Here is a 13,177-nt window from a genome sequence, read left to right as displayed (position 1 = left end):
AAACAATATCACCCATTGCACAGTTCGACAGGTTTTAAAAAACCTTCTGACACCTTCAACCCCCCCCGTGCGCCTTCTTCACACCTTTCAAAGCTGGGTCCCGTTGGCTGACTCAAAACAAAATGTTGGCAGTTTCACAGCAGCACGATTTCACGGGTTGTGATCTTATCTTACCACAGGAATTCCAAGAAGAGGATTGGACTTATCTTAGCTCCTGCCAGGAGTTCCAACGCAGCCATAGAGAACTATGCAGAAATGTATTATTCTGTATAGAGACGCACCAATTCAATAGCATATTAGCATGACAATTCGATTTCAACAACTAATGGAGCAACAGTAAGATTTTAGGAGCAACAGTAAGATTTTAGTATGCAATGCCCATCAGTCGTCGTACACATGCAATAATTGTACTTAATATAAGCAGTGAAATTGTCTTATAATGCAATCCACAAGCGCATTAGGATCCTACGAGAAGCTTTAGCATGGAATATGAAGTATGGCATTAAATCCTGATGCTGTTATACCAAAAACTTACAACCCAAGAAATCAGCGACCAAGGAATAGGGTTCAGATATCGGTTCGTAAGTAAGTCCTGGATGCTAATAGCTAAATCATACAACTCGTTGGATAAAAGGAGCCGAGAAAGCCTAGAATCTTATGAAGAAAACCTGCATTTTCTCCACGCAAAGCATCAAGCTGTTCAGCAGCTGCAAGTCTTTCCTTGAGAGCCTTGTTCTCTCTCTGAAGCTGCGAAGATGGTAGGCTCAGCTATTACGTGAGAAACGACGTCAAAACTAAACAAATGCAAGTCTTTCCTTGATCATATTATCAATGTTGTATTCTGATTGTTCTAATACTTTGGGCAAGAACTAGAGCATAACTCACTGAATGTTCCAATCAAATGCAAAAGTGATTTAGATTTTTCTTTCTTTTTTCATTTTAGAGCCAGATGCTATCATCACGAGAGTTAAAAGAGGGCATATAAACTTAATAAAGAACACCATTCTACTTTTATACCTTTTTCATTTTTTTCCCTTACTCTCTAGTAAAAGACAATAAATATTTAGTGAAAATTATTACCATCTCAACAGTAAATTTGAGCTCTTGCACGGCTTGTATTAAAGAAGAAATGGTTTGTTGAGCAACATCTTGATAGGCTGATTCCAAGTATTCTGTTGAACCAAAATCGATAAATAGTCCTGCCTGAATGAATAATTCCTCAAGTAACTCCACATCTTCAGCATCGAGTCTCTCACTCATCTAAACAAGTAGAAACCATCTTAGAAAGTGACATGAATATTTCATCTACAGGATGTCAGAACATAAAACTAACCTTTTTGAGAATTATATCAAACGACTCATCTCTAGTTGCAGAACAAGCTCCATTCTTCTTAAGATATTTCTCTTCATTGCCCTTAACAAATGCTGAGGCCTTTATATGCTTTGCCCTGCCATGAAAGTTATACCCAAGAAGTTGAATGAAAGGATTGGTTGATGCCAGCATTCAAAATTTCAAGGATATCAATTATTAGATAGTCATCTTCTATCCATATAACTAATGGTATTCATCTTGAAGTTTGTGGTTTTTAAACAAAGGTTGAATCCTTTTCTTTTTGTTTTAAAAAAGTACTTTTCTACAAAGAGAACTGAAGTCAGCATTTTTATTGACAAGATAATAATGCCCTTCTCTTTGAAACATTGAAAAGGATGAAATTAGGCTTTCCCTAATGCTTAAACCTTGGGTTAAAACAGGTATAAAAGCATGGTCCATCAGAGGTTAGATTTCAGGTTCATGAACCTTGCACCAAAACGAAGAGTAGACAGGCTTTCTGATGCATTGAAAGTACTTGGTGAGCAACAACAAAGTAATGCAGTGCGAGAGCTTCCCCCCTGCAAATTTAATATGAAAACCAATAGATCATCAAACTGATTGGAATTGGATGACAATACAGAGAGGTGGACTTAGGAGGCAGAGAACTAACAAGAGCATCTTGCAAGATTCGAGTGAGCTTGGAATCACGATAAGGAATGTGGTTTGCTTTGGCTGGTGAACCACATGTCAGTGCATTTATCACGTTACCTAATGCTGAGAGAGACTTGTTGATAGTTTTAGCTTCTTCAAGAACTCTTCCTTCTGCCCCGGTTTTCTCTACTTTCTCTGACCCCGCCAGGTCCACAAGAATTAATTTTCCAGATTTCACCCTGACCACATTGCGAAATTTAAAGATCAACTCATTCAAAGCCTTGAACGTAGTAAGGATAAGCTATACCTCTTCTCAGTGGTTGACTCTTGGTTGAGCGTGAACAAGTAAACACAATGACTCCTGCTGCTTGCCATGTTCATTTCTATCTATGTTTAAGTTCTAAAACAAATTCTGAAGACAAGTTTTTCAAAAGGAAAGGTGATGATTGTACATTCTGTAACTGAAGTTTTACTTTTGTTTGATTCAGAAATTAATAAAAAGATATAAAAACAGGAAATAAAAAAGGATACGGGTCTCTCCAATTGCTCTGTTAGCTATCCCACTCTAAAATTTCAGTCCAATATCAGAAACAATATTTGTATGAATGAAACAAGTAATAAAAAGCTCTATCAACTCTTCATCTTACAGATAGGCTTTGTAATGCTTCGGCAGGGTCCAACAGAGAGATCTGGGGAGACATTTATGTATAAATAAAAGCTTTCAGAAAGGAAAGAGGCAAACAACAAAAAAAAAGTTTCAACATTTTTGGGATGCAAAGTATAGTTCCAATATGATACATCTGTAATTTGCAGTACTGGAAAGGAAATTTAGCACCTAAGGTGATACAATAATCCTTGTGCTCTACTAATGCAATTAGAATTTCTGCAAGAAATAGCTTACCTCTGTTGCTCCGGATAACAATATTCCTTGTGTTCTACTCTCCTTAATCTGAATATTGTCCTTTGATAAATCAAAAAGGTCCCTGAGGATAAGACATGCATGTAGATTTCATACCAAAAGAGCTAGGAAAGCACATCTTATAATATTTCATTAACCTAAGCTTTTGAATATCATGTGTTACAAAAAGGCCAATCAGAAATATCTACAAGAGAATCACAATTCCCAATTCAACAACAAATAGCATTTAAGGTGATACATACCTGACTTTCTCCATATAGATCTCTACCTATAGACAAGAGCAACAAAAGTTCATGAATTGCACAGCATTAGTAGTTGAACAGCAAGCACAGTTAGGCTCTAAACAAATATAATATGTTTCCATACCACTGACAACTTGATTGTGTACTTGACCGACTCATCAGAAGATCTAATACATGCAAACAATCCATCTACTACTCTCGGAAGTATCCCTTTCTTCTGTTCATCAGATTCCAAGATGTTTGGTCCCTGAAAATGAGGTAAATATCATCATCAATGAAATTCGATTTATTCATTACTTTAACTAACTGGACTAAATATATAAATTTATCATATCACCTCCATACTGTATGTCTTCCCTGCCCCAGTCTGTCACCAAAAGAAAAAGAAAGACAATCAAAGAGATAGAATTAAAGCTATCCATAAATTAAATCAACAAGCAATCAAAAAGGTGAAGACAATGTGTTACATTAATACTATCTACTAGAATTTACAACAACGAAAGGAAAATTAGTAACTTAAACTATCAACTTTAAAGGTCTTTTAGCCTAATGATTTGAAGGGATGTGCAAAGCATTTCTCACCATTAAGTTCTTTATTGATCCTCAACAAAGGAGTAAATAATATTAAACAAAATTTAAAACGAAATAATCCAAACAAATCAACTATACAAAATCCTTAACCGCGGTATTTAGTGAACAGAGGGATCACTCAATTGGAATGTACTAATAACACACATAAGCAAGATTCTTAGGATTGAAGGTAGTATGAAACGATCAACGAAATAGCTTGCCTGTCCATACACAATGATTGTTCCATTTGTAGCATCGACAGCACCTGTTTCAAAAATGAAAAGGAAATAAATAAAAAACAGTGGATCGAATCATGAAAAATGCAGAAACTAATTAATAAACAGGTTTACCTCGAACGATAGGTAGAACAAGAAACTCATAAACATCAGCTTGCTTGGATTTCTCATAGAACACCTTATCAAAGCTAAACGTAAAGCCTTCTTCCTTCTCATCCTATCATATACAAACTCAAATCACTAAACTGGTAGCTTCTTAAGTTTTTATCATTTATTTTTTGAAATTTTTGATGAAACAATAAATAATATTGTAAAAGCAACAAGAAATCAGAGTTTAAAATGAAATTAAGATAAATTCAAGTACCTTGATGGTGAAGGTTTCGGAGTCCAAGCTTTCAATGCAGATGTCATCGCCGTGATCTCTTTTCTCCTTCGAGCTCAAAGGCCTGAAGCGTACGCAGACAGTTACATTCGACATTTCTCCTTGAAATTTGATTCGAATCTGCGACAAAATTGATCAATGGAAAGGTTTTAATTGGTCTGTTTAAGCGTAATGGAGAGGATTTTAGTGTCTGTTTGGTCCGACTCCGAGAAATGAGAATTTTCGTTTTAACGGAGTTAAAAGGATTTGGAATGACTGTTTCTTTTTCAGGTTTCTCGGTATCCAAACAAGATTTCGAATTCTTTATGAAAAACTTTTAACAATAATCTTCCAAAATGAAACGAACAACAGCAAATAATTTGAGCAGAACTTCAAAATTTCTGGTCCGAGAGAGAAAGGAATTACTCAAAGTTCAAAAGCTAAAAGAATTTCACTAAGAAATCAACATTTCATTCGAAGAAGTTAATCCAAAATAAAACTGACTCTCAACAACATTTTCTTTCGTTCAATGGTTAACAAAGGAGAAAACAAAAATTTTCGAAATTCAAATATTTGAATTGTGTATTATCTTCTTAAATTTTCTAGCCAGCCAAACAGGCAGAGAAAGAAAGATTAGAGAGACTAACCGATCTTTGTTTTTTCAGCTGAAAGAAGTAAACGCTTTCCGTTTTTCGCTTTTATAGTACGTGAAAAATCTTTGGCGGGAAAGAAGAGAGTTCCAGAAACTTCCGCACCAATGTTTTCTACCATTGAATTTTATTGGTCATCAAAAATAAGCTGGGAAATTACTGATTAGTAGACTGAGGAAATTTGGGCGGTAATTTATTTTCTGAAAGGCAGAGAGTACATGGTAATTAGATAAAATAAATTTATCACAAAAAAGTGTAAAACTTGTTAATTCAAGTAACTTTTATTTTTACAATCTCGTCTATCATATAATTAATATTTTTAAAAATATGATTGAACAAGAGATCTTGAATTTTATATTTAACATTCTCAATCTAATTAGAAATGTACTTCACTCGGTTTCACCTAATATTAAACTTTTTTTTTTTAAATTAAGAGAAGGAGATTTAAATTTTATTTTTTTAACAAGAAAATAATACGTTAATTAATAAATCAAATACTCAAGTATAATATTAAATATTTTATATTATAGTAGCCGTATTTATGAAATATTTTTTTTAACTAGGATAATTGGACTTAATTCAATCATGTCTCTTGTTGATCTAGAATTTAAGTTAAATTTAAGGTGTGGTCGATTTCGGGTTTGATTATTAATTATGTACATGTTAAGGTAGATAATAACAAATTGAGCTAAACGAAAGGTTTTGCGTCTAAAGTCAATCTTGAAGAAAAAATTAATACTACTAATTGTAAAAAAATGAAAAAAAAGGTAAGCTAACCTCTTTTTATTAAGAGTAATTAAATCAATAGTTACAATCATCTAATCACTATTAGTTGACTAATCATTTTACAGGTTGAATGCTTAAGTCTAATTTCTTACAATTATATAAGAACAATATTTTATAAAATCTTTAAACTATTCAAAAATATTCAAATAAATTTTTAATTTTTGTTATATTTAATTAAAATTTTAAAATTTTATTTTAAAAGTAAAAGATTAACAATAATTAATCAACCGTTAATCATATAAAGCTTATTAAATTTAAAATAAAACATAAAAACTTAATTGCATGTAATAAAAGAATAAATATTTATTTAAATTTTTTAAAATAATTTAAGAGTTTTTTTAAAAAAATTATATTTATATATAACAAAAAATTATTATTTTATACGTTTGGATAAAGTTTTTAAATTTGAAATTATGGTATATGATTGATCAGTATGTACACATAAATTTCACATGTTTATAAAATATTTTTTTTTAAAGACATGGTAGGTACAGAATGCCAGAACAAGTCTTTAGCCTTAAAGACATGCCATGTCCTCTGCCAAGCACGAAATTGCAGCATACCAGACCCAGATCAGTTCCTGGCTGCAGCCCCAGATTACATGCAGGCCAGGCTTTCAATTACTTGATAACCTCACCTGCCACAGCTTCAATCAGATGTGGTGTTATTAAAAGCACGGCTCTGCACCCGTACCATCCCATCTGAGCAAATCCCATACAACACAGTGAACCAAATCACAAGCGTACACTCTTCTCATCAGCCTGACATAAACCCGTGACCAGCTGCATCCCCATTGCCAGCTTGCAGCCAAAACACATGGCTATCATCATGGCAGCCACCTCCCGTTCAGCCTTGCCTAGTACCTTTAACTACAACAAAAATTACTCAAAAGAGAAACAGCAACTAGCTACAGTACCAGCATGTAACTATAAGCATAAGGGCTAGCCTAAACAGGTACAAAATTAGCTCAAAAAGCTTTTAATCCAGCCACTCCTAGTTCACCAGGACCAGCTAGAGCAGTAAGCACTTTCATTTGCACGTGAGAGATTTCCTGCGTAATCCAGCAAGCAAAATTACACCAAGGAGCAAGCAAGTTTCGCCTGGATTATCCCATTCCTTCATTGAATACCTGCAACAATCTTGATGTCTAAATACCCCAGCTTTAGCAAGTGCATCCGCCATATCCTTATCCTTCGAGGGAATATGATTTATCTTCCAGTTACCACTTGAACAAACCTAGGCCAAAATGGTAACACAATTGGGACAGAATTTTTTATTACATCTCTTCAGCCAAGCTCTGATGCAACGATCATGGAAAACATGGGAGCAAGGCGTAGCACTAATATCCGAACCCACCAAGAACTCGCCCAAACAAATCGAACATAAATTCTCAGGCGGATTATCCTCAGCCACCACCACTTTCCTCAGCGTCCTGAACGCCTCCACCGTCTCCCAGAAATCATCCTCCTCGACGTCGATAGAGTAAACATCCTGATCTTCCTCAAAATTCATCAGCTGGTCATCATCATCAACCAACGTCTCGATCTCCACCCGCATTCTCAAAACCTTACAGTTCTCGTAACATTCATTAGCCGCCATGGCGAGGGCACAGCCGACGATTTCGTCTAGCACGGGACGTTGGATGGGGATTTGCATGGAGTCGAACACGTCCCAAATGTTGGTGCCGTGCCAGTCTTTACCCACCACGTTGTTCAGCAACTGGTCGAGTATTAACCCGTGGGACTCTTCCTGCACGACGACCCTCCTCCCGCCTAACTGGACGTCATCAAGCAGTTTCTTTCCTCCTCCTCCTCCCTGGGTTTTTTCGCAGGCAACGAACGTTGCCTTAACGTTAATCTCCAGCATCCTAGATGGCCAGAAGCTGTCTTCTGGGTACTGCAAGTAGGCGTCCCAAGCCTGGCAAGAAGTTAAGTAACAAACGGGAGTTGATGACATAGCTTCTGAGAAATTAGTGGGAAGCAATGGCGATCCAGAAGGCAATTTGAAGCATTTTGCTGCAAAGAAGCTGTTGATATATAGAGATAAATGCAGTCAAACATGGTTTACGGGAAAAAGGTCAAACATGTTGTACAGTCCGCTGAGTGAGAATGTTTCCAAGTTAGCGTATTGTATCAATCAAATATACAGTCTAGGGCAAAAACCAGTATTTTTTCGCTTACTCGTTTAAATGGGAATGCAAGCTAACAAAACCATGGGCACAATGTTGACCTGTATTAGCTCAAAATTTTAGCAGTTGTTGTAACAAACGAGATCCGGTAAAATTGGAACTATAGCCTTCCCCTGCGGAAGGATGATAGGGACAAATCGAACTATGGTTCAACTTTTTGTGCGGTATGATGTTCTGTTTAAAAGGGTAGAGGTTAAATTTTTTTAATTATAAAAAATTAAATTATTAAATTTTTATTTTAAATCAAATAAATTTTTAATTTTAATAAAAATTATACATTATTTTAATTTAATATTTAATTAATTTTTTTATCCACGTGACAGAAGCAAAATGTCAAATGATTTTGCCAATTGTCAAAATCGCAAAAAAAATCATTTTCTGATTCCTTTCAAAATTTTTTATTTTTTTAATTTTGGAGAAAAACAATAGAATTTTTGAAAAATTACTAAAGAGGAGGAAGAGAGAAATCAGAAGGTGTCAATCCGTGACTGACATTTTGGATTTTGATTTTGTCACCGAACCACCTTAATTCTTATACCAATTTTAACTCAACACCACCGATTCAATAACTTTTCAAATCAAAACCACGTAATTTTCAAAAATTTAAGATTAAGTTATTAGTAATGATTGATTTAAACTTTTATATGTATGATAATAATCACATCCATAACTGATATGAAATTCATAAATTAAAAATAAGAAATATGACAAAAAAAAAGTTTTCTTAAACTTAATATTGTATCAAAAGAAAATAGCCAATTTGTCACTAAATGTTTAACTCTTTCATTTTCACAAAAATTAAAATAAAAATTTGGATTATTTTAATAAATTTTATATTAAATTTTGAAAATTTGTTTCATAATATAGATGTTCAATTATTTTATTATAAAAAAATTCACAAAAAATATATTTATGAGCATTTAAGTGTCTAAAAAATTAAAAAGATTTGGAGGAAGTGTTCACTTATAAATAATATAATAATTGAAAAAGAGCAAGTAAAATAGTTCGATTTTATTTCGGACAAACTGGGCCAACCCTGACAAACCATTTAGAAATTGGGCCAAATGGGCTGGGACATCTTCTTTCTGGCTGTAAAATCTTAAACCTCCAAAAAAACCCGACCCAAAAGTACGTGTCAATGATGGCGGAACGAGAGCTGGATCCGAAGGCTCCTCCGGGTCTCCACCTGCTTTCCGCTTTCCTCGCCATGGAAACCACCGATACTCTGCTCAGTTTAGCGAGGTTTGTTTTCCATAAACCCGGCCGCATTTTAGCTTTTACCGCCGCAGCTGAACTTAGTCTTTTCCTTTTCTTCTTGTTTATGTTATGAATTTAATCAGCTTAGCTTTATTTGGTAGGGAATGTGGAGGAGGAAAGATTACAGATGAAGTGCAAACATTCATTTGTAATGAGTGTCTAGATTTCTCTGTGAGTTTTATTTATTTTCTTGGATGATGGGAATTTCAGTTCAATAAACCTGGCTTAAGGTTTTTTTTTTTTTTGTGAATTTTTCAGATAGGAAAAGGCAATGAATACATGAAGAAGTTTTTGAAGAAGATTATTACAGAGGTTGAGTCAAGAAATGGCTATGTGTCGGATGATTTATATGAAGAGTATGTTCCCTACATGACTTCTTCCAAGGTAAAGATTTTGGCCCAATGGGGTTTTGCATTGCTTTGCGAACTTTCTTATTAGTGGAACTTTCATTGTTTTTGATGGAATTTCTTGTTTTCTAGGATTTTAATTTGTTCAAAGAAACTGGGAGGATCCTGAAATGCATTTCTTTTCTTTTTCATGCTGGTAAGAGATAGTACTAGTTTCTTGCTGGTTGTCAGGTTTTTTTTAGCTTTATTTGCATTGACTGATATTTGATTACTGACTGGATGCATATAGATTGTGTTGAACTCTCAAGTTGTCCAAGTTCGAGGAATCTAGTGGTCGAGCTGCAATGTTCACTCAACATGCTCGAGGGAGATACAGGGTATGTTTAGTTAGTTCGTATTTGATCTGTGATTCTAATCTTGCATGTTGTATTTTCGAAACCATTGCAGTTTTCGTCATCATAAACAAGAAAACTGTTTCTGTTTATGATATGTGATGATATGAAGTTTTTAGAACTGGTGAGGTTGAGGTGGGTCGTTTGCTGAGCACTTACATTAGGTTTGATGTTGGTGGCTGTGGACAGGGAGAAATATCAATGGTTTTGATAGAGTATCAAGTGTTGTGCACAAGCTCAACTTAAGCTTTCAAAACTGTTGTTTTCTCAAATGGATGTGACTCCTCTCTCTTACTTTCTCATACTCTGCTGTGAACAGAATGCGATATCCCTACCCCACTGCAGAGCAATGAATGGCAATCAGTCTTTGGAAAATGCCTTCACTCATTGTTGCCCTCTTTAGATATTTCTTCTGCGCATTAGCTCAGTTCCATTCCCAACTTCTCTGGAATTTCGTCTATTTTTGGATGCTCAACATCTGAATAGTGATTAGGTGAATTGCTTCTTGAAAGAACTGATCAACTGCTCACAGAAAGTTGACAATTTGCCGATTGTTGACTATTTGCATTTTGCATGTGCATTTGGTTTCAGTTATGCATATCATAATTACATTTTTTTTCCCACTTTCTTTGGTTTAGCTTGTAAACTAAGATGAATTAGTTTGTAATGGCTTTGGTTTATACAGGTGTTCGATTTGGCCCTCCTGTCTTTTCCTATCAGAGTTGATACTTTCTTTTCCACATATTTTCTTAGGGAAATCATGTTTTGAGGTAAGTTACTTCATATATTCTGGTAGGCTGTGTATCATCTCAAATTTGATTTTCTATTTACTGTAGGTGTTTTATTATTAAACAACAGGTTGGATCGGGTGTTGGTTTGGTTGGAATTTGTCTTGCTTATGTAAAAGCCTCCAAGGTTTGTTATGTAATTGAGTAGTATATTAGAAAATGATCTACACGTGTTGCATAATTTTAAATGAATCACACATTTTCCTAATATTTATTGCTTTGTTGCGACTTGCAACTTATAAAGTTAAGCATCTGCTTTGCTGAATGATAATTGAACTAGAAACCTTGTCAACATGATCTAGAAAAGATCTAAATAATCTTTCTACTTGGGTTGTACTGCCATCAAACTAATATGCATTCTCAGACCTAAATGCAGTTTAGTAGTTGTTAGTGTTAGTTAATCTCTCATTTTCTTGGCTGTTATTTTGCTGCAAATGCCACTGAAATTACTTTTTCTGCTTAACTGTTAATGGGATTAAAATTGAAGTTGGAATTAGCATGCTTTGTGTTTCCTGGTGTTTTTTACCTGGTGCAGGTGATATTAAGTGATGGTGACTTGTCAACTTTAGCTAACATGAAGTTTAATTTGGAGATGAACCACATCAATACAGAAACTGATTTGCCAGAAACAAGTACTGAAAATCCAAAATTGGTGAGTTTTCGTCATGAGTATTTCATACCTTGTCACGTTCCTTGTGCAAATATCCGATTATTATGTTTTTGTTCCTTGTGCGAACATCAGATTATTATGTTTATTGTTGTTGATTCTATTACAGTATTCCTGGATTTAGACCCTTAATCTGAAGTGCTTATGAATCGTATCTATGAAAAGAAGGGAAGTGCCAATAAGTTTTATGTTATTCTCAGTGATAATGGAACTATAGTGGTCCATCTCAAAGGTCCAACATGGATGGAAATTCATTCTCATGTAAATAACCAGATGAATTGTTTGTCGAATCATTGTAGTTTGAATGTCATATTTTAGGGATCCAATGTCTTGAAACCTTGTCATTCTCAATGCATAATTTTCTTGGTGCTTCTTATACATACTTTCCAGACACATCAACCAGCTAAATCTTTGACTTGAACCCCGTAAAACCATTTATTCCTTTGGACTTTTTATCATGATAAACTGATGAAAGTAATTTAAAATTTGTGCATCAAATATAGGCATTTGAGGCTCTTTTTTGCTGATTTTGTTGCTGCACTGAACAGATCATTCTTTGTGTGGAAACCTTAGTCGTTTAAAACCGTGTAATTAAACGAAAAGAGAATTATTGCAGCACAACCAAAGCTGAAATAAATTGTTTATCTTAGGTTAAATGCATTCATCTGCCTTGGGAATCCGCATCTGAAAAGGAACTCCAAGAATTCATGCCAGAAATTATGTGAGTATGCTGTTTATCTTTTAATCTATACTATTTTATTGATTGGAATAGCAAAGGTTGTGCCTGTATTCTACTATGAATACGGTACGCAATTTAAAGAACGGTATTGGTCAATAAACCTACATTATCTAATACAATTCCTGGTCAATTGTTAGTTAAAATAATGGTGTGAAAGTTGTAAGATCGAAGCAATCCTTGCTCCTTATCCTCTTTCCTTATCCATTACCATTTTATTAATATTTCCTTCTGCAGTCTAGGCGCAGATGTTATTTACGATCCATCTTGTCTTCCACATCTTATTCGAGTACTGGCCATTCTTTTGAGTAAAAAGAAGTCATGTGACAAGAATCAGAAAGGAAGTCTCCGGAACTCTTCAACCGAAGTCACATGTGCAGATGGTAAAGCAAACAGTTCCAGCCAAGGACAAGTTCTCAATGCCCACGGTTCAGATTCGTCTAGTTCTCATGCTTATGACATCAGTATCACTGGAGTCAACAATGCTGCCAGTCTTGGATCAAGGGCAGACCCAGTTGCTTACATTGCTTCTGTCATTCGGAACATCGATACATTCAATCATTTTCTTGCACTAGCAGACCAGGCTAATCTTACAATCTCAGACCTAACAAGTACACTAAGGCCCCTTGATTTGCTTCCTTATATGAGGTCATATGATCGTTCAAGCATAAGGTTGTTTACTGTTACATCTAAATAACTAGATCCCTATATCTCTCTTGCTGATTTGCTCCCCTAAAAATTCAACTTTTTTTTTTTTTGCTTTTTTTACACTGGGGGTACAGAGAGAGGGAGTAGGTTTTGGCATGTTGTAATGTGCAACTGCTTTGGAAGTTGTGCAAATCTTGTAATGAAGTGAAATATCTTTTAAAAAAATGCTCACATTTATGTTATACTAGACTCCTCTCTCTCTCTCTCCTCGAACCTCGAAATATAAATATAAGGTATTAATAATTATATAAATAATTATGAACACAAAATGTTTACAATTTAAATACATATATAAAGAAATGTTTATTAAACATGCTGTATGACACAATACGATTGAATTAAAATTTATAAGACATGATATGATTGA

The 13,177-nt window shown here is 34.6% G+C and overlaps 2 protein-coding genes across 2 annotated transcripts; one reads left to right on the top strand and one right to left on the bottom strand.

The window, feature by feature from the left end:
• Positions 1-457: 457 nt before the first annotated feature.
• LOC18600428 (ATP binding microtubule motor family protein) lies at positions 458-4,410 on the bottom strand. The gene is made up of 15 exons (XM_018121227.2): positions 4,295-4,410; positions 4,045-4,147; positions 3,916-3,959; positions 3,462-3,491; positions 3,249-3,371; positions 3,125-3,150; positions 2,865-2,946; positions 2,611-2,652; positions 2,495-2,528; positions 2,271-2,346; positions 1,983-2,202; positions 1,799-1,890; positions 1,334-1,448; positions 1,081-1,260; positions 458-747 (listed from the first exon to the last, which is right to left on the bottom strand). Exons 1-15 carry the CDS (start codon positions 4,406-4,408, stop codon positions 607-609), a joined length of 1,422 nt encoding a protein of 473 aa, XP_017976716.2. The 5' UTR covers positions 4,409-4,410; the 3' UTR covers positions 458-606.
• Positions 4,411-9,030: 4,620 nt separating this feature from the next.
• Positions 9,031-12,992, top strand: LOC148763022 (S-adenosyl-L-methionine-dependent methyltransferases superfamily protein). The gene is made up of 10 exons (XM_088806574.1): positions 9,031-9,157; positions 9,274-9,343; positions 9,431-9,556; positions 9,652-9,715; positions 9,809-9,896; positions 10,597-10,681; positions 10,770-10,826; positions 11,235-11,351; positions 12,017-12,087; positions 12,340-12,992. The coding sequence occupies exons 1-10, from the start codon at positions 9,054-9,056 to the stop codon at positions 12,797-12,799; spliced, it is 1,242 nt and encodes a 413-aa protein (XP_088662700.1). The 5' UTR covers positions 9,031-9,053; the 3' UTR covers positions 12,800-12,992.
• The last annotated feature ends 185 nt before the right edge of the window (positions 12,993-13,177 follow it).

The sequence above is a fragment of the Theobroma cacao genome, chromosome 5 (assembly GCF_053813885.1).
Source record: "Theobroma cacao isolate CCN51 chromosome 5, ASM5381388v1, whole genome shotgun sequence".
In the NCBI taxonomy this organism is placed as follows: Eukaryota; Viridiplantae; Streptophyta; class Magnoliopsida; order Malvales; family Malvaceae; genus Theobroma; species Theobroma cacao.
The sequence above is the reverse complement of the archived record's forward strand: the minus strand, read 5'-3'. Positions and strand labels throughout refer to the sequence as shown.